General features: G+C 40.5%; 2 protein-coding genes across 5 annotated transcripts in view; both read right to left on the bottom strand.

Annotated features, from left to right (window-relative positions):
• The window catches only part of STAB2 (stabilin 2), a 151751-nt gene extending 134151 nt beyond the window's left edge, over positions 1-17600 (bottom strand). For all 4 annotated transcript variants that reach the window (XM_036866125.1, XM_036866127.1, XM_036866126.1 and 1 more), the window contains exons 1-3: positions 17231-17600; positions 13192-13325; positions 10831-10946 (exon numbers count right to left, since the gene is read on the bottom strand). In XM_036866125.1, coding sequence (XP_036722020.1) covers positions 10831-10946; positions 13192-13325; positions 17231-17308 — 328 coding nt within the window. In that variant the 5' untranslated portion in view covers positions 17309-17600. The remainder of the gene's footprint in view (positions 1-10830; positions 10947-13191; positions 13326-17230) is intronic.
• Positions 17601-20476: 2876 nt separating this feature from the next.
• Positions 20477-21388, bottom strand: LOC118902293 (voltage-dependent anion-selective channel protein 3-like). The gene is made up of 2 exons (XM_036866469.1): positions 21100-21388; positions 20477-21059 (listed from the first exon to the last, which is right to left on the bottom strand). The coding sequence occupies exons 1-2, from the start codon at positions 21366-21368 to the stop codon at positions 20477-20479; spliced, it is 852 nt and encodes a 283-aa protein (XP_036722364.1). The 5' UTR covers positions 21369-21388.
• Positions 21389-21988: the final 600 nt, after the last annotated feature.

The following is a 21988-nucleotide window of genomic DNA, read 5'->3' as shown; positions in this document are numbered from 1 at the left end:
GCATGGGGATGGTTGTGTGGTGCCTGGACTGGGCACCAGGCAGGGCACTTGGTGCTTCAGCAAGGTTCTGCTGTGAATGAGCTTAGTGAGGAGGGAGTGCCTGGACACTTAAGTGGACCAAGACTTACTTCAGAGGAAAGGGCAGCACTGGGCAGCTGGTGGAAGACCAGCGTCCTGCCCTCATGGAGCTTACATTCTAGATTTCAATGAACACTGGGGACACGAGATCAAAAAGATATACTCTGTGACTTCAGGAAGATTACAGTCTAACTCCTTCATTTAGAAATTATTTTTCATCAGGAAATAGTAGGAATGAGGGAGGGGACATCACTACAAATCATAGAGATATTAAAAGGATAATAATAAGTGGATATTATGAACAACTTTATGCCAATAAACTTGATGAAGTAGATGAGGTGAATAAATTTATTGTTCCAAACTACCAAAGATCATTCAAGAGAAAATTGATAACCTGAATATCCTTATATTTATTTAAGAAATTGAATTTGAAGTTAAAATCCTCCCCACAAAGAAAACTTCATGCCAGATGGCTTCACTGGTGAATACTACCTCACACTTAAGGAAGAAATTATATCAATTATATAAAAACTAGGAAACTGAAGAAGAGAGAACACTTCCCAGCTCCTTCTATATGGAGAGCATTTTTACTCTGATTCTAGAACCTGACAAATACATTACAAGAAAAGAAAACTACAGACCAACATCCCTAAGGAGCATAGAAATAAAATTCTTTAAAAATCTAAAACAACAATTAAAAATCAAAAAATTCTAAAACAAAATTTTGCCCACTGAATCCAACGATATACAAAACAGATAATACATCATGGTCAGTGCAATAAGGTAAGAAAAAAAGACTCAAAATGGATACAGATTGGAAAGGAAGAAATAAAAACTGTCTTGATTCTCAGACAACATGATTTTCTACGCAGAAAATTCAAAAGAATCTCCAAAAATTCATTAGAACTAATACATGAATTTATAAGTTCTCAGGATACAAGGTCAACATACAAAAATCAATTACATTTCTATAAACTAACAGGGAACAGCTGGTGACTGGAATAAAAATATATAATTAAACATAATACCAAAGCCATGAAGAGCTTAGGTGGGAATATTACAACAATTGTGCAAAACCTGTAAGCTGAAATCTAGCAAACACTGACAAAAAATAAAAGAAGTCCTAAGTGAATGGGGATATACTGTGGTTATAGATTAAAAAAGTCAATATTTTACCTTGTCCCTAAACTGGTCTATAGATTCACTGTAATTCCAGTTAAAATCCTAGCAGAATTTTGTGGGTAGAAATTGATAAACTGATGCTAAACTTTATATGGAAATGTAAAAGAACTAGAGTAACCAAGATAATTTTGAAAATGACCAGGTTGGAAGACTTACACTACTTAATTTCAAGACTTACTGTAAGGCTATAGTAATCAAGACAGTGTGGTAAGGTGAAGGGATAGACATATAGATCAATGGAACAGAATAGAGAGTCCAGAAAGAGACCCACGCATTGATGGTCAATTGATTGTCTACAATGGTCCAAAGGCAATTCAATGGAGAGAGCATAGCTTTTTCAAGAAATGATGCTGGAATTACTGGATATCTATATGTAAAGAAATGAACCTTGATTCAGACCATGAGTCACATACAAAAGTTAACTTAAAATGGATGGTAGACCTAAACGTAATGCCTAAAACTGTAAAGCTTCTAGAATAAAATACAGAAGAAAGGCTTTGTGACATTAGATTAGGCAAAGATTTCTAGATGTGATACAAAAAGCAACGTCTAGAAAAGGAAAATTGAAATATTTGACCTCACCAAAATTAAGAACGTTTGCTCTTCAAAAGGCACTGTTTAGAGAGTGAAAAGACAAGCCACAGACTTTGAGAAAGTATTTACAAATCACATATCAAATAAAGGACTTGAATCTCAAATACTTAAAGAACTCTCAAAACTCAGTTGTAAGAAAACAACCTGAATGATGTATGAATAGCAAATAAGCACATGAACCATGCAAATTAAAATGAGCTGCAATAAAATGCTACTATACACCTATCAGAATGACTAAAATTAAAAAAAAAAATCTGATTATACCAAGTACTACCAAGGGTACCGAACAACTGGAACTTTCATACATTGTTGGTAGGAATGAAAAAATGATGCACACACTTTGGAAAACAGCTTGGCAGTTCTTATAAAGTTAAAGTACATTCACTATACAATCCAAGACTCCCACTTCTAAGTATTTACTCAAGGGAAATGAAAACTTATGTTCACATTAAAACCTGTACATGAATGTCCATAGCAGCTTTATTCTTGCACCAAATTGGAAACCCAAATGTCTTTCAGCTGGTGAATAGATAAACTGGGTAGAACCACATAATGGTGGACTATGAAACATTGTAAAGGAATGAACTGCTGATACATTTAACAACATGGACGAATCTCAGATGCATTATGCTGTGGGAGAGAAGCCAGATTCACAAAGGTCCGTACTGTAGGATTCTGATTATAGGACACAAAGGCATAATGATAGGCACAGAAAACAGATCAGTATTTGCCAGGGATTGGGAGTTGGGGGAGGACTAGACCACAAAGGGAATTTTGGGGGATGACCTAACTGTTCTCTATCTTAATTGTGGTGCTTGTTACACAACTGTTTAGGGTTGTCAAAGCTCATATAACTGTCCACCAAAAAGGGTGAATTTTACTGTATGTAAATTGTGACTTAAGAATAAATGAAAAAAATCCATTAGCAGATTATGTGCTTCAATGATAGATTTGGAAAAGGTGGTCAATGTCCCTATAAATAATTAAACTTTACTTCTATGTAGACCTCAGGGGTGTCCATTTCTGTAGTTTATACTCCCTGGAAAGGAAAACAAACTAGGACACTAGAATCAGAAACGGCTGTTTTTAAACACGTGGTAAGTTACACAATTTCCTATCTTCAATCTCTAAATCTTTTCATTTGAATACTTTAGTGTGGTTGTAAGAAAATCAATGTTCTGGAAGTGTTTCTTCAGGCCCAAATAACCATTTAGCAAACCATTGGGCCAGATGTTGGTCTTAGAAAGACCAGTATGACTTGTTTTTCTTTTCTGTGCTGTCCTTGTTTGTTATTATTATTGTTGTTGTTATTGTTAGCAATCTAGACCCTGGGTGGAATGCCAAGAACACTACACATACTATCTCAGTATATTTAATCTCCACAACTGTGAACTATTAATCTTCACCCTGTGAAGTGGTTATTTTCACCGTTTTATGTATGAGGACACTGCGGCATAGATAGGTCACAGGGCCATTGGGCTCAGATAACGATTCCCATTCAGCCCTGTCTGACTTTAAAGGCTTGTAATTGTGCTTCTCTGTATGGATAATTATTTTATATAATTATAAATATATATAATTGTATATAAATTATATATGTATATATATAATTATTTTAAATGGCTTAAGTGTTTTACAAGCCATTCATTTAATTAATTAATTCAACATTCACGAAGTGCCTAGAATCATCTTCAAAGCTGGCAACGTCTTCTCTGTTTATTCGCAAGAAAGTGAAGGTTTAGCTGGGACAGAAAGGGGCCTGCCTGCCTCTCGCTGAGGGTGGGCAGGGGCTGATGAGGCAGCCTCTGGGCTTCAGGCTTATTTCTCAAGAGGTGCCCCAATGCCTCCTTGTCTGAGATGAGCAGCCTGTACATTCAGGGCCCATCGGGTGTCTGCCGGTTGTGAATTTGCTGTCTCCTGGGGTCTTCCTGAGCCTTAACATCACATACGCTGCAGGGGGTGTGAGGCTTTCTCTGCAGCGTGTTCCTCATTCTGGCCAGGCCTCTCTGCCAGTGGCTTGTGAGTCAGCAGGCTAAAGGGCAAAGTGAATGCTTACTGTTATGGACTGAATATCTATGCCCCCCAAATCCGTATGCTAATGCCCTGATGTCCGGTGTGATGACATCTGGAGGTGAGGCCTTTGGGACGTCATTAGGTTTAAACGAGATCATGAGGGTGGGGACCCCGTGATGGGACTAGAGCTCTTATGAGAGAAAGAGGGACCAGAGTTCTCTCTCTGCCACTTGAGGACATAGAGAGAAGGCAACTGTCTACAAGCCAGGAAGAGGGCCCGCAACGGGAACTGGACCTGCTGGCACCTTGACCTTCGACTTCCCAGTCCTCAGAACTATGAGAAATACACGTCTGTTGTTATGGTATTCTGTTATAGCAGCTCGAGAGGACTAAGCCCCTACTGTCCCCATGTTCCTGAAGGGTAGGCCTTTGCTTTGACCGGAGGCATCAGGGTGACCCATGGGGTCCACGGAAAGGCAGACAGTGGTGCAAAGAAAAATAATAAACCCAAGGGATCATAAGCTACATAAAAAATGAGATGCACAGAAATGTCCTTACCAAACTGAGTAGGGAGATAGTTATCAGCTCAATAATAGATGGAGAGGATTTGTTGAGCATTTACTATTTCTAAGCGGTTTGCATGCATGGTCTCATTCTGACAGCAACCGTATAGGAAGCTACCATTCTCGTCCTCCTCCCCAGGTTATAGATAAGAAAACTGAGGCTCAGAGAGGTGAGGAACTTGCCCAAGATCACAGGGTTGGTAACTGTCGGAACTACCGCTGCGATCAGACCTGACTCAAGATTTTGAGTCCTTAACACTAAGCCGGACTATACGAGATCAGTACCTTAGAATATAAAACCAATCCAAGACACACCTCCTGAAGTAAAGAGGCCAGCCAGTGATCTGAGAACCACAAAAGACAGAAATGGTAAGTAGCATATTCTGAATGCCTACCATCTGCCAGGCACATCCTAGGTTCCTTACATGAACTAGTTCACTCAGTCCTCAGCACCGCCTTTGGAGGTAGTCGTATCAGCATCACCATCTCCATTTTACAGATGAGAAAACTGAGACTGAAGGATTGGTTTACCAGATAAAATATAGGATGCCAGTTAAATTTCAATTGCAGATAAACAATGAATAAATGTTTAGAATAAGCATGTCCCAAATATTGTATGCATATTTGTTGTTTATCTGCAATTGATTTAACTGGGTATCCTTCATTGTTATTTGCTAAATCTGGCAGCTGGGCAGGGAGGGGAAGTAACTTGCAAGGTCCCAGAAGGAGAATGTGGTAAAGCTGAGAATAGAAGCCAGGCAATCTAACTTCAGGGTCTACAATCTTACTGTAAAACCACACTGCCCCTCAGGGCTAGGTTGGAACTAGGGGGAACTCGGGTGTCATGGAATCAACTCCAGGCAGTGACAGGCACCCAGCTAGTGGAAGCAAGTTTGCCAGAAGCAGGCTCGTGGGGGGGGCCAGGCTGCCTTCCCAGCAGTTGACTTGGCCACACAACCAGGCATTTGGGTAAGGAGACAGAGACAGATTGGAGCTGGGGCTCTGCAGTGAGACGGCCCTTGTTTCCTACTCTGCTCTGCACTTATTAGCTGGCTCTCGTTGGGCGAGCTGCAAAAGCCCTCGAAGTCCCAGAGTCCTCACCTGGACTCTCAGGTGTGACTGTTTCTCCTCATCTGCTTTTGTGTCCCTCTCCCTCATCAGTCTGTGAGCTCCTTGGGGGTAGGGACTGGGCTTGTCATATAGGGGATTATGTGCAGCAAGCAGTAGGGCTCAAGAAATGCTCGATTTTTATGAGTTGGCCAACCCTGGAAGGAACTTTGGAAAAAAAGATAGCAGGAATGTGAGGGTATGGAGAGTCCTTCATTTGTTGTCCTAAATTGAATGTTTTAACAATTTATGAAAACAACTTGTTCGGTTTTAAAATAAAAATTGTAAAGTAAAAGTGTACATTTCTTTCCTGCTTCTCAAATCATTTTCTATCACCTCAGGTCCCCATTAGGCAAAAAAGATGGTAAAAACTGACATTCTCAGCAACCACACTTGAAAGAGCTATTCCAGAATTTGTTCTAAGGGCACGTTTCTAAGGCCTGGTGGAGGACTCAAGCAGCTGATAAGGCTGTTTTTAGTAATTATCACATTTCCCTTTGGTCACTGCTACTCTGGGGGTCTCTTGCATCGTGACTTTGCTCACGCAGGAGGCTTACCCCTGACAAGCTGTCAGCAAATCATCAGCTGTTCTGTTCCTTTAAAGGCAGATAATGAACTTCCTGGCCAGGAAGAGGCCAGGGACCTCCCTGTAACTTTATCTCCCAGGAACTCTAGAAGTGGCTACTAGTGTCACCACCTTTGTTTCAAAGCCTGGTGCACAGAGCTAGGCAGAGACTATGTCCTGGTTTTCTAAAATGGTAAATATTCCATTGATAGCTCTGGTTGGAATTGTCTGCCTGGGAAACCGTTGTGAAAATAGGTTCCTCACGTGAACTCAGCATTATTTGTCACTCAGAGCCAAATAGGACATGCCTCACAGAGTGGTTTCAAATCCATGTAGTCCATTTTTTGCAACCCAGGCAGTGAACGGCAGGGAACATACAAGAGGAAAGAAAAAGAGGTCTGAAAATGCAAATAACATGATGCAAAAAAATAAATGTGCATAATTTGATGACATTGACCTCACAAAGCATCAAGGCCATTTCCCTCCGAAATAATCAGATTGCTTTGGCCACAGTCAAGTTTCTGTGTAACCCTCCGCCCATATTCTTTTTCCATTACTCTGAGTTTTTGCACAGATCTGTTAATGTTCACCGTGGGATAATAAAGAACTGGGATGTTCAAATTTTAAAAAAGTATTTCCTCTGAAACAGAATATTGGTTGTTCAAATGTGATTTAAGTTTCAAGGTTAAAAATATGTTTCTGTGCTAATAAAACACATATGAGACTCCCATATGCAGATCTGACAAAGCTGTACAAGTTTTAATGAGGGAAAAGCAAGTTAAACCTGAGTAGAACACCTTCCTTACATCAGGATGACATATTTTTTCCTCAGGTGAGAATTCATGCCTTATTCCTAATTTTAGAAGATAAGTAATTTTTTTCATTGTGATTTTCTTTGTTTTCTAAGTTTTCAGAATTGATCATCCAGTTTTCTGGTTTTGAATAAGGTACTATTAAAATAATTTAAAAAGTAACCCAGAGGTGTTAAGTGTGAATGTCTTTGTCAATGCATCAAAAAGGAAGTGGATTCTGCCCCTGTCTTGGAAAGAAGGCTATTCCAGAGCTTGTGCTTCCTCAAAAAGAAAGATGAACATACGTCAGCAGCTCCAAAATGGGCTTATCCTTGCAGAAATGTAAAGCGATAGCCAAGATCTCACTTGTCATCACCACAAAATGGGAGAAGTGAAATACACGGCAGAGTAGAGCATTTATCTCTTTCCTGAGCCAAAGGAAGGAAGTCTTTTGAGACATTTAGTATGTTTGGGAGATAAAGATAAAGCGAAGTGCCCTTTTGCCCTAATGAGAGGACAGCCTTGGTTTTCACGTTTTGCTTCTCTGGCCTTGAGACCTATCACAAGGAAAGGCCTGAACATTCAAGGAATCCTGCAGACTCCTTTGACTGTAAGGGTGAGTAGTGCACAATTTTTGCATAGCCCAGTGTGATGCATGAAACCCACTGAAGATCCTGAATCCTGTTGGCTGCGTCTATTTTTTCGAGTAACACACTGTTTAAGAAGGGCTCAGGGAAAGGGAGTCACTTTATTCGCCTTTCATGATCAGAGGTCTGTTTTGATTGTGATTCGCTCATTCATTTATTCATAAAATGTCTACAGAGTGCCTTCTTTATGTTATAGACTCTGCTAAGTACTTTCCTCTATATTGAGGTTTTAAAATCCCTCCTAGAGTTTTGTAGAGTAGGACTTTTTACCCTCATTTGACAGCTAAGGAGACTTGGAGAAGCAGCAAGTCATTCTGTCATTCACTACGCTGGATGTGGTCACTCTCATTACTGCGTCTTAGACAAAGCCTTTTCTTGTCTACGGTGTGTCTAATTAACTTAAGATCACATTAGTTTCCATGGGTTAGAAAGAGAAAAGCAAATAAAAAGTTCAATTTTATCCTGATGACTATATGAACTGAAAGTGACCATGACCCTATTTGATGCTAAAAAAGTTCGTGAACTCTGGGTTAATCGCTTGATTCTGATGTGACAAATGCTTTGAAACATGGAGTGCCAATGTGCTGGGGTGAAACAGAGCAGAGTGGTTAACACAGAAGGGCCAGGGTATCCTAAGCCCCAAACCTTGACCTTTCCAGGGTAAGGAGCATAATCCAGACATTGACTGGGAAGGCTGAAGGGACCTACCAATTGAAAGAGAAACTGGAATGCTCAACGTTGCTAATCATCAGGGAAATGCAAATCAAAACCACAATGAGATGTCACCTCACACCTGCCAGAATGGCTATCACCAAAAAAAACACAGATAACAAATGTTGGCGAGGATGTGGTGAAAAGGAAACCTTCGTACACTGTTGGTGGGAATGTAAATTTGTGCAGCCACTGTGGAAAACTGCATGGAGGTTCCTCAAAAAAAATAAAAACAGAACTACCATATGATCCAGCAATTCCACTCCTGGGTATATGTCTGGAAAAAACAAAAACACTAATTCGAAAAAGACATGCACCCCAATATTCATAGCAGCATTATTTACAATTACCAAGATATGAAAGTCATCTAAGTATCCATCAACAGATGACTGCATAAAGAAGATGTGGTGTGTGTGTATATATATATATATATACACACACACACAATGGAATATGACTCAGCCATAAAAAAGAATGAAATTTTGCCATTTGCAACAACATGGATGAACTTGGAGGGTATTATGCTCAACGAAATAAGTCAGACAGAGAAAAACAAATACTGCAAATATCACTTATATGTGGAGTCTAAAAAATACAACAAACTAGTGAATATAAGCAACCTCACAGATATAGAGAATAAACTAGTGGTTACCAGTGGGGGAGAAGAAAGGGGAGAGGGGCAATATTGGGGTAGGAGATTAAGAGGTACAAACTATTAGGTATAAAATAAGTTACGATGATATATTGTACAACACAGGGAACATAGCCAGTATTTTATAAGTGGAGTGTAACCTTTAAAAATTGTGAATCACTATATTGTATACCTGTAACATATAATATTGTACAGCAGCTATACCTCAATTTAAATGGGGGGCTTCCCGGGTGGCGCAGAGTTAAGAATCCGCCTGCCAGTGCAGGGGACACGGGTTCAATCCCTGGTCCGGGAAGATCCCACATGCCGCAGAGCAACTAAGCCCATGTGCCACAACTACTGAGCCTGTGCTCTAGAGCCCACGAGCCACAACTACTCAGCCCAAGCGCCACATCTACTGAAGCCCATGCACTCTAGAGCCCGTGTTCTGCAACAAGAGAAGTCACCGCAATGAGAAGCCCGCGCACCGCAACGAAGAGTAGCCCCCGCTCGCCGCAACTAGAGAAAGCCCGTGCACAGCAACGAAGACCCAACACAGCCAAAAATAATAAATAAAAATAAATAAATTTATATAAAAAATAATAAAAAAATTAAAAAATGGGAAAAAATAAAATAAAAAATACAGAAAAAAAGAGAAATTAGAAACACACTGGGGACTCTACCTCTCTCTCTTTTTTTTTTTTTTAAGACAAGTTCTGCTCCAGGCAGTGGGACAGAGTAGAAAGAGAGCAGGCTTTGGTGCCAGGAAGCCCTGAACTTGAACTTGCTTCACTTACCAGCCCGAAGGAGACAGGCAAGAGATCATCTTTAAATCAGATTCCTCATAGGAAAAATGGGGATAAAAAACTCTAACTTAAAGATTTGCTTTAAGAATTAAATCATTATATAGGCCAACTACTTCTCTATTACCTAATGTCAGCAATATGGAGTAAATGGATGCTATTATTCATTTAATCATTAGTTAAAAAAACAGGAGGAAACATTATGCATATAATGTGGGCTCAACTATTTAGAAGCCATATGGAAAAAAAAAAACCAAGGAAATAAGCCAAACTACTTATAGTTTTCTATGTGTGACAGAATACAGGTCACTATTTTTTCTTTCTTTATACCTTTCTAAACTTTACAAGCTGTGTACAATTTGCTTATGTTATTTTAACAAGAAAAACAAAGCAAAAGAGAAGTAATCTCTCCCTTTAAGTATTTAGATCCTTAAGGAGATGTTTTCATTACATCTTAGAAGATGGAAAACAAATGGTAAATTCATGATTAAAACGCCTGATTTTTACTATCACTCCTGCCCCAAAAGGGATCTCACGTAATTTGCATGTCATATCAGGGACTTAGTCACTACTTGAGTGTTAACATCTTTAATCAGGATAGAAGTTCAATTTCAGCTGACAAATGCTATGCTTGACCAGAGGAGTCTAGCTATACCATTGACTCAGGTTTGGCTAGTGGTTTTTCTTAGAATGGAACCTGACCATTACAGAGTTCGATATTGCATCCTAAGACAAAGTTTTAGAAGAGTTAATGATTATCTTGGTTGCTAAACAATAACTACAGTCTTTGAGGTACTGTAATCAAATATCTTCTTAAAGAAAATTGTATTGAGGTTATAATAGCCCAGCAGTCTTACTTCCTCTCTATGGTCAATAATCTTTTTTATAGAAATGGATATCCTTTCAATTGTCCCCTTTTCTGACTTGTAAAGGAATTGTCTTAAAGAGAGATCTCTAAATGGAGGAAAGCAGATATTGATATAAAAGCTGACAGGGCTAGAAAGATTTTCTACATATAGATGGAAATGGAAATTTCTAGAAAAAGATGCTAACATTCTCTTTATCAGGCTTCCTTCCTCTTGATTTTCTGTAAAATGAGACATTGAGAACCAAATACCATCAAAGGAAAGTGTTGTGCCACTTACCCATGCAGTCTGGGCCCCAGTGGCCTGGACAGCACTGAGGCTGGAGATAGTCCTTCCTACAGATATGGCGGCATCCAGGGAGAGACAGTGAGTATGTTCTGACCTCAAAGGTGTACCTTGGAGGGTAAAGAGAGGACATTAACCCATGATTAGGGCAACGCAGTGAACTCCGGGCAGCGAGATTTCCATAGATTTTTATTTAGGTCTTTATACTTGCCTATATTTTAAAATATGTAGACTGAGCACATTTTGCTTCCTAGGTAAAATAAAGCATAATCATGATTCATCTTTAATTGTAAGAAACAGATGAAAAAAATCAGGGAAGGATGAAAATAAGGGTGAAATATCTAAAATGTTAGAAGTGAAGTTAGTAGATGAAAGAAATGATGCTAGGTTCTAGGCACATGCTATAGGTGGGCTTCAGACTTGTCACTGAGTGTCCTAGCAGCCAATGCAAGAAGGGAAGGATCAAGAGTTTTGTGATGCACAGTACCTGTGGATTTAAAATAAACTGACCATTCAGGATTTGCACATTTTTTTGCATATACCATAGATAGAAAATTTCTGTGAGAGGTGTTGTAATGTAGTGAGCAATATTTGCCATGGTTTTCTTGATACAATTGTGAGTTCCTTAGAACAGTTTTTGTACCAGCTGAGGAACAGTTCTGGAATAGCTAGTCTACAGAGGTTAAATACTTGTCTATTTACAGGGATCTCTGTATGGATGACTTATTCTAGGACTTGACTTCAGTGTATCTAGAGCCATGAATATCATTTCTTACTATTGGGCTGTTAAGAATAGTGTGACGGTGAGTTCAAGGTTGTACTCCTAAACCAGTCCCTGGAATGTAGCTGACTCACCAAAGAGCTACTGGCTTTATGGGCAGTCGAGTTGGAGATAGAGTTGATGATTTCTTTGAAAGGCTGAGCATATTAGCAGGGACATCTCTTCACAAAGAAGGGGACAGGAGGAGCCCAAAAGAGAACCAAAATGTCCCCTCAAGAACCAGTCTTGGCATAGAAAACAAACTTATGGTTACCAAAGGGGAAAGTGGGAGGGGGGAGGATAAATCAGGAGTTTGGGATTAACAGATACACACTACTATATATAAAATAGATAAATAATAAGGACCTACTGTATAGCACAGTATCTTATAATAAACTGTAAGGGAAAAGAATATGAAAAAGAATATATATGTATATTTATAATTGAATCACTTTGCTGTACACCTGAAACTAACACAACATTGGAATTCAACTACAGTTAAAAAAAATTTATATAAAAAAACCAGTCTTGGGTTTGTTTCAGCGTAGCTGAATGACACATCAAAGTTCTCAATTCTAAAACAGACAGCCTGAATGCAATAATCTTATATGCTGTGTGTGTGGGAACTGGGGGGAAGGTGGGGTGGAATACATAACCAAGTACACACTTCGGCCATGAAAAAAAAAAAAGTCAGTATAAAAAGTTCTCAGTAAAGTCCCCATATAATTTTAACCTTGAACCCCAAAGCTTTCTGATGTACTTTCTCAGGGAATCTGGTCGCAAACGTGTGTCCACTTTGGTAACTAAGTGGTTAACTGCTGTATATGCTTGCTAATTCCAGGCCAGGTAATGTTGAGAAACTTCTATTAAAAATGATGACTTGGGGTTTTAGGATATAGTACAGTCGCATTAAGCAAACGTGAATTTAAAACAGTGTGACGTAACAGTGTTAATGGTTTCATTTTATACAAAATTCTTCTAATTCTTCACCCCTGAATTAAAAACAAACTCATTGAGTACTGTCTAATTTTTGAATTAGCAGACTGAGTAAATTAAAATTTGTCTTTGCATTTGAGCTCTATGGCTGCATCCATGAGCTGGTGGGCAGAACTGCTTGTCATCCTTTGCAAGGATTAGCCTTGAATTATGAGAGTTTTGAATCATAAGAGGGCTTCAAGAATGCTACACTCACATACAGTGCAAGGAAGCTGTAATTCCTTTGTCTCCCTTCTTTGGGTTCTAATTAGTATCAGGGTGCATAGCTAGTTTGTAAGATGACTATCAGACCCAAGGCTTTTAACATGTTCTGACTAGAACCTTTTCCAAAGGAAACAAACCCCAGATTTTCAAAATAAAGAAGGGCAAGATGAAGGCAGAATGTTTTTGTGCAATTTTGTAGGAAAACATGAATTGTAATATATTTTTTAGACTCAAGGTCATAGTTGTAAGTTACTGAAGTTTGGGTTCAATGTAACCTTACAGTAAGAGAAAATCATGGAAATGCTTTGTAGTTTTTGAGTTGGGAAGTTTCAATTCGGATTCACAATCCTTTGAGTTCCAAGACTCCAGCACACATATTTTCTCATAATGGGTACCTGCAATCTCGGATCCCTATGGTGCCATTGGTAATCTTGGTGTAACCATCTGGGCATTTCATTCCAAAGTTGAGTGAGCAGGATTTGCACTCAGTCCTAATTGTAAGGAGAGACTTCTTATCACATCTTTTTGCCTGTGAAAACATTAAAAAAAAAAAATCAAGTCCCATTAGCAGAGCCTGGGTTGGCCAATCATCTCCATTAGCTTCATGTAAATCAAACGACAGGGATGGCAATGAGGTTGATTGGTAATGACTGGCGGGTCTTTCCATCTTATCTGCAAGGAGTGTTGGAATCAACAAGCAATGCCTACCACGGCTGTGGGCAAGGGAAGGCGCTGCTCATACCACCCATTTGCCATAACTGATCTCAAGTCTGGAGTCTAGCAAAGTAGAGCAATGTCACTATTTACCCATATCCAAATGGGAAACCTGAAGTATACTGCAGGGTACACTTTTCAAATGGGAAATTGTAAGCAGGTTATTCAAGATCAATTGATCATAGGTCAATAGGTCTCAAGAATATTCTTTCAGCATTAATTCCATAGGAATAGTCTAGTTTGGGTGCTAAATGCTGTGAAGCATACAGTTCCTGCTCCAAAGATGTTTGCAATCTTTTGATTATAATCCAGCTAGAACGTGGGCTCCGTAAGAGCAGAGATTTTTTCCTGTCTTGTTCTCTGCTGTACCTTAAGCACCTAGAGCAGTGTCTAGCACCTAGTAGTGCTTAGTAAATATTTGATTTTTTAAATAGCTCTTTATTGGAGTTAATTGCTTCATAATACTGTTAGTTTCTGTTCTGTCGTACAACAAAGTGAGTCAGCCATATGCATACATATGTCTTCATATCCCCTCCCTCTTGAGCCTCTCTCGCATCTTCCCTATCCCACCCCTCTAGGTGGTCATAAAGCACGGAGCTGATCTCCTGTGCTATTTTACATTCGGTAGTGTATATATGTTGATGTTACTCTCACTTTGCCCCATTTTCCCCCTCCCACCCCGTGTCCTCAAGTTCATTCTCTATGTCTACATCTTTATTCCTGCCCTGCAGCTAGGTTCATCAGTGCCATTTTTTTTTTTTTTTAGATTCCATATATATGCATTAGCATATGGTATTTGTTTTTCTCTTTCTGACTTACTTCACTCTGTATGACAGACTCTAGGTCCAGCCACCTCATTACAAATAGCTCAATTTCGTTTCTTTTTATGGCTGAGTAATATTCCATTGTATATATGTGCCACATCTTCTTTGTCCATTCATCTGTCGATGGACATTTGAATGAATGACTTGTGGGAAATCACACACACACTAGAAATAATCACTTGGCAACATCAGGTGGCAGAGAAATCACTGTTAAAATGAATGACACAGACACACTTTGGCCTTGTCTTCAGGATCCCTTGTCCACGATTCTGGTGCTGATCCTTCATGGATATCCTCCTCTTTCTCAAGTTTCCTTCATCTCCCCAACAAGCTTAAGAAGCAGCAGCTTTGTACAATGAAGAGACACTGAACTTGAGGCTCAGAAGACCTAAGTTTAGAATCAACCTTTGTATCTTGCTAAGCATACAGTCTTGAATGAATTCCTTATTTTTTGCCATCATCTGTAAAGGGGGGATATTAATAACCACCCTGCAGGTTATTGAGACCTGAGTGATATAACACGTGCAAATCACCTAGCCCAGTATCTAGAATATCATAGGCCATAAATGCTTGTTCCTGTGACATTTCTGTTCTTACCTGTGTTTGGCTGGTTGCCTCTCCTCATCGGAGTGTTCTTTCCCCTCCCCTTGGCTATCCACACCTCAACACCCTGTGTAACACCATGTCCACAAAACCACACTCATTTCTCTTCCTTTTCTCGACTTCTCCCTATGGCTGGACAGTGGAGCACATTCTGTTGTCTTTCTCTCCACTTAAAAACCCCTTGCCAGAGAGGACCACTTCTCCTATTTCTTTGTCATCCCATAGCTTATCCCCTGGGCCCAGCATTAGGTTATGGGTGGCGAGAAAATAACTACTTCTAAGTTCATTGAAATATGTAAAGGCTGCATAAGAAGAAAGCTTACATTTACAGGGCAATATATGGTTATGCACACTTCCAAAGGCATCACCTTATTTAATCTTGACCACCCTAAAGACAAGTAGGGGAGGTATCATCATCCTCATTTTAGTGTGGAGAAAACTGAGGTGGGGGTAGGTCCAGTGACTTGCCCAAGGTCACACTGTCAGTTAGCGGCCTTGTGATTCCTTGATCAGTCATTGCTCTTCCCCATACTATATAGTGGTGTATAGAAAACAAAATCTGTTTTTACTGGCAGCTTTCATTTGGTGATCATTATGAACCAAAACAGCACTAGAATGTTCTTTGTGAAATAATAAAAGCCACTCTTAGATATTGTTTGAATTAATTCCCTCTAATGGTTAGGGCATATCTACACTTCTTTTAAGCAGGATTTTCTTTACATTAGGGTTTCCCATTTGGATAAGTTTATGGGGTGACAGTACTTTTTCTTTTCTTAGTAAGCCAGAACACTCTCTCTTCAAGGAACCCCTTGATCTTCAAATTGTCATTTTCAAATGGAAAGGCTCATTCTCTCTCTCTCATACAGTCCCGTCTAAAAAGTAAACTCAGCTTTAAAATCAGTCAAGGCCTGACTTGTGTACTAAAGCAAGCACTCAACAATGATGATGATGGTGGTAATGTGGATGATAATTCCTGCTGTCTGTGGAGCAATGATGGGGAGAAACTGAAGCTCAGAGGGACTAAGTAACACGCTCAGGGTTCAACAGCTAGTAAGCCATGGAGCAGTGACTGGTCCTCAAATAGTTGTTAAACAAGGAAAAGCCCCAGTTCAAACTTGCCCTTATCTAACCTCATAGCTGGAGCACTTAACCCTTATGCCATCTTCCAATGTTTCAGTGAAAAACCTTATCAGAGTATAGCCAACTGGAGTAAAATTGGTGTTGATAAAAATGTCTGGCACAAAACAGATTCACAGACATAGAGATCGGAATTGTGGTTGCCAAGGGGGTGGGGGGATAGGGGAGGGATGGATTGGGAGTTTGAGATTGGCAGATGCAAACTATTCTATAGAGAATGGATAAATCACAAGGTCCTATTATATGGCACAGAGACCTATACTCAGTATCCTGTGATAAACCATAATGGAAAGGAATATGAAAAAAGAGTATATACATATGTAAAAATAATTGCCTGGCACAGGTCCAGAATCATGTTTATGTTTTATTATTAATAGAGCAGAAATCCTATCTCGTGAAATACATTTTAAATAAATCACTCAGATTGCCTCTCACATACCTCCCCTTTATTTATTTTTATTTTTGGCTGCGCAGCATGCAGGATCTTAGTTCCCCACCCAGAGATTGAACCCATGCCCCCTGCTGTGGAAGCATGGAGTCCTAACCACTGGACTGCCAGGAAAGTCCCTCACATACCCTCCTTTAGCCTGGACTTGCTGCAGAACTGGTATTGAACTTGCTATATGATGACAACTCACGTGAGCCTGCGGGACAGGCAGGAGTGCTGGTGTCCTTCACAAGGACTATCCACTCGACTGCCCTGGGTACTTCTACTCAACTCTTGGTAGGTAGATGGATGGACTCCTGGCACATTTGGTGACACTGTGTTTCTCAATCAGTTATCACCCAACCTGGAATTCCACAGAGCTCCTCTCTACTCAGCTCTCTACAGCCATTGTTATTTTCTACATTCAGAATGATGCAATGGGAGGTATTCATTAAAGCAAACCGACAAAAAGGATAGCAAAATCCACAATGGATAGAGGGATGTTAGCACTTAAATCAGAGATCCCAACAATGGCGTTTTAACACAGGAATAGAACGGGGTTAGCACCCCTTCAGACAGATCTCCATTAGCATCCTATTCTCCACAAGCTTTCTATTTTGTGAAGTCCAGATAGTACGATTTACCCATGACAACGTAGGAAAGCAAAAAAGTTTATGTACACAATCGTGAACGTAAACACATTTTAAAAAAACGCATGTTTCATCTTACCTGCTCTGCAGTTTCAGGCAGGGAACAGAGATTTTGTGCCGCCAATCCAAGAAAAAGAAGTATTAAAATTTGTCGCATGGTGAGGAAATATTTGCTTCTTCTCCACGTCAGGCACCTGTCAGGACTATTTAGCTACATTAACTTAGCCTGATGAACGCCCAGTGAATTCTTTCTCATTTCAGTGTTTGCTTTTAAATCTTTTCCTCTCCTTTTCCTGGATTGAAACAGATGATCTGTGAGAACTGCCTCTAGACAGGAAAAATGGCCACTCTAGGGGTCGTGGTGAAATCGGCCACTCTCAACTGTATACACGTCTGGCTCAATGACAGGATATCCTCAAGGCGCTGAGGCAGAGACATGGTCTGGAATTTTTGTGCCTTATGAAACTCCCAAGAAAAAGCTCCTGCCTCCTATTGCCCTGCCCATCCGCCTCTGGTCCTGCCTACTTCTGGCCCCAGGCCCTGCCAACATTTACGCAGCCACACCATGGAAAACTGCAGGCTTCTCCTTCTGAATGCAAAGGTCTGAGCTTGCCCTCAGGCAGTTTAAGCAGGGATGCCCATAAATGGGCACAGTTCCAGGCATGGAGGGGATGTTGCAGAAGGCCGGGTCCTTGACTTGGACGAGGATGGTGGCAAACTACCACAAAGAAATGTCTCTTTGCAGATGCCATTGGTTGGGTTTTTGACCCATCCTCTCCCCTATTCCAGGTCACTTCAGTAGCAAATAACTGAGTCTGTAGGTCTCATCTTACCCTTTGAGGCCCAGATCTAATGGCATCTCTTCCAGGAAGGCTTCCTATCCTGCTCCTCCAATATCATCTTGGAGACCTTCCCAGCATTTTGCGCATCATTCTACGAAAGCCCAGTCATATCCATCATAATTCTCTGGTCTGTATGTCTGTCTCCCGTGCCCAGTTGTGAATTCCTTGCAGAGAGGGGCTAGCCTTCATCTTCTGTGTTCCCAGCAGCTTAGAGCAGAGACCTGCATTTGAAAATAAGAAAAATAACAATAGCCAACATTTGTTGAAAACTCACTATGTGTGTCTCACTATGTTAGACTTCTCCATGGATTAACCTATTTAATCCTCATAATTCTTGGTGAAATAGGATTGTTCTCCCCATTTTACGGATGAGGCAACTGAGGCAGAAAGGTTAGGCAACAACTTTTCCAAGGTCACACAGCTAGTAGGTGAGGATCCAGTTTTCAAACTGGGTGACTCTAGATCCAGTACTGTTAACCACTACCCTCTACTGCTTAAAACAATAGCTAATGAATAAATAGCAGGTGGTGCTCCGGTCTCATTGACATGATAGAAAACTGTCAGGCCGAGCACCACAAAGGATAACGTCTGTGCTAATCAACAAGACAGGCTTATGAGGGTACATCTCATGACATTGAGTTAATTGGGAGACTGGCACTTAGAGACTAGTTTTGGTTAAATAATCCTTACTCTGCAAAATCTTTCTCTCTGGATTTTTGAAACATTACATTATATTGATCAATAATCCAAGAAAATTCTGGTACAGATAAGCCCTTCATAGGCTAACCCAGAGGTCTGAATGAGAAGACGCCAGATGAGGAAGTCCTTACAATCCCTTGGTTCAGTGGATTTCAACCTCATTTAGAATTTTGGAGAAGCTTAAATTTTTTTTTTTCCAATGTCTACCCTACTCCAGAACAAATCAAATCAGTACGTCTGGGGGTGGGGCACAGAAATCGTATTTTTCAGAGTTTCCTAGGTGATTCCACTTGCATGGATGACTGCTGCTTAAGGAAAAATTAAATTTTATTGTGTGAAGTCAATGAGATTGAGGTTAATCTGTTATAGCAGTTGTGTTACCTTGACTTATACACAAAGGAAAGAAGTTGGAAGCTTTTTTCTGATTGTTTTCTCTCTGAAGAACATGGATAAGTGTCTGGGTCTTGGAATGGGTTAGATTCCTGGCGGGGGGAGAAGGAACCATACTTGCATTTCCTAAATAGTTGTGGAAGATGCTGCAGGGGGTGCTGCGGAAGAATTCTATCAGATAATTTGGAAAACTCTGCCTCTGCCGTCCCTTTCTTAGGGATTGACCATGCTCATTAGCTCATTAAAGGTTCTGAGTCATTCCTCAGTAAAACATAAGGTAACAAAACCAAACAAAAACAGTTCAACTTTGTTTAAAGAAGTATTTTCCGGAACTTTTAGACCAAGAGATGTTTTCTCTTTGCAAACTAACCTTAGCACCTCCAGATCTATGTTCTATTGCTCCTGCCTAGGGAAATACTATCCTAGATTTTAGCAGGTTGAATGTTCCATTTTTAAATTACGAGGATGCAGAAGTTAGCTTGCCAGTGGCCATGGGGATTCCGCAGTTCAGGACCTGTTCATACACTTTATCTATTAGTTGCATTAGAAACATTTCTAAATACGTGGATTTGTTTAGAAATTGAATAGTTTTATTTCTGTGAGGCTCATTTGATTGCTATGAACAGAGGTTCTTCAAGTTATTTCAAATCCCTACCACTGCCTCCCTGCAATGAACAAGTGCTTAAAATGGTGCCTAGCACATAGTGGGTGCTCAACCATTCTTAATATTATTATTAGAATATGCTAATGTCATAGACAACAGCTACACAAATCTATACCCTTAGCCCAGTGTAGCTGTGAGGTAGCTCTGGATTTCCTCTGTCCCGGGTTGACGCAGTTCTGCTGATCTGTGTGTCCCTCACGGGGTGGGATGTCATTTTCTCTACTGTGGTCCATACTCCTTTTTGCTGATTGTTATAGTTTGTCTCTTAACCATTCAAAGTTGTTTTCAGATAAGGATTTTTGTTTTCCAAATGTGTTGGGTTTATTTTACTCTGATGCAAAACCAAAGATTCCACTATCGCACAGAGACCAATATATTACAAGGTCATGAAAAAGTGGTGTGGGACATGCAGGACGTGTGGACAGCTGGAGGGTCAGGTCATCTCCTTTGTAACATGACACTACACCGTCGCTGAGCAACACATTGAAAATAACACTGAGGGACTGAACTGAAACGTGTCACGAACATGACAACTTCCGGACATGCCTTCAAGCACCTCCCTTAGGATGGACTCGATATCTGGGCTTCAGCGTGGGGAAGACTACAGTTCTTTGGAAGAATAAAAAGTTCATACTTTTGAAATTTCACAGAAGAATTTTAAGGCCAAAACATAGTGGGTTCATTTCTCTCCACCTCCAGGGACAAAGCTGATGCTTTATTCAAAACCACATTAAGCTTCTAGCTCAAATCCCAGCCTGAGCTTGTGTCCTCCTGCACTGAAGTTCTTTCCATGGATGAGAGCTGACAGGGTCAGTTTCACTCCTGGTCGAAGGGTCTGAGTATAACCCAGTCCAATCAGGCTGGCATTATTTACTTTAGCAGATAGAGAAGTTCTACAATCCAGCTTGTACTTAGCGGCGATGCCGAAACGTGTATTGTTCCTGCCTGCCGTCCACGCAAGGTTTATTGGTGTTTCAGTCTTCTTGTTCACCTTCTGGTAGATCCACCCTCCAAATTCAATGCCATCGTTCACGTGAGTATGCAGCTGGTAGTCTGCGGCCTTGTAACCCAGGGTGAAATTATTCTGTGACAGTTTGGATTTGGCTGTGTCTAAACTCATCTGATAGCCAGCAAGCCAACCTTCAAAGACCAACACAGCCCAGCCATAGATGGTTTGTCCAGAAAAATCTATATCAACATTATTGCCAAGACTGAAACAATCCCGTTTATAGAAGGCCTTCAATTTCCCACTCTTCTTTCCTGTGTTCGGGACAAATATGGTATCAAGAGTCAGTTTCAACCCTTGAGTTGAACTTACGCGTTGAGTGGAATGAACTTGAGTTGAGTTTCAACTTACTCTCCAAAGAGATTTCTGTCCCAAGAGTATTGTCTGTGTTCCACTTTTGGGTGAAGGTCAGTCCATAGTTACAAATCTTGTATTTGGTTTCTAGGTTGCCTGATGCTTTCCCTGTAACAGTGTAAGCATGACCAGAAGTAGAAAACTCCACTCCACTACATAACTTGGTTCTCAGATCTATTTTGACCATGCTAAACCCATATCCTTTGCTGAAGACATCCTTGGCAGACTTTCCTAGGTCACAGTAAGTCAGTGTGTTACACATATCTCCGACGGGATGGCCCATCAGCTCCGCCAGGGCACCGCTGAAGCCAGACAAGGATTTTAAATCAACAACACTACACAGGCAGTTTGTTCTCTCCAATATCCCCTATTATGCTGCTGGCAGTTACTTAAGACCTGGGAATGGCTTTCCCCTGCCCAGGGCTGCCCTCCTGCTCTCTCATTGCTTCCTCCTTATGTCCCCCCTCGACTAGTACTCACCTCCTTTGCCCCCGCGATCTGTCCTCAGCAGTGACAACATGAGAGGTGATAGTTTCCTCTTGGGTGAGAGGATTAATTTCCTGATTGGAATGTGGAGACTTTTCCCATATTGGAAAAGGCAAAGAGGGGCTGGGACACTTCCTGGATAAGACTGTTGTGCATCCCCTATGGCTATAGGATTCTGAGTTGTTAGTGGTCCTTTCTCTACATCATGCCAGTTACCGAGATTTTAGTCCTTGGTCACTTCGACTAATAAAGCATTTCACGTGTGCCCTGACCAGCATTCCAAGGAGGGAGAATCGTCATCCTCGCCATCACCAACATGACCATCCTCATCGTCACCATCACAAACACACACATAGCTTTTACACATGCCAGACACTCTAAACTTTTAACTCAATC

Source organism: Balaenoptera musculus, chromosome 10 (assembly GCF_009873245.2).
Source record: "Balaenoptera musculus isolate JJ_BM4_2016_0621 chromosome 10, mBalMus1.pri.v3, whole genome shotgun sequence".
Lineage (NCBI taxonomy): Eukaryota > Metazoa > Chordata > Mammalia > Artiodactyla > Balaenopteridae > Balaenoptera > Balaenoptera musculus.
Note: the sequence above shows the minus strand (reverse complement) of the source record. Positions and strands in the feature narration are given on the sequence as shown.

Excerpts from the sequence above, each read along its gene's own strand:
- LOC118902293 (XM_036866469.1), bottom strand. The coding sequence starts at position 21,368 with ATGTGTAACACACTGACTTACTGTGACCTAGGAAAGTCTGCCAAGGAT. Across the intron at positions 21,060-21,099 it reads GAAATCTCTTTGGAGAGTAA|TTCAACTCAAGGGTTGAAAC; the intron begins GTTGAAACTCAA and ends TCAACGCGTAAG.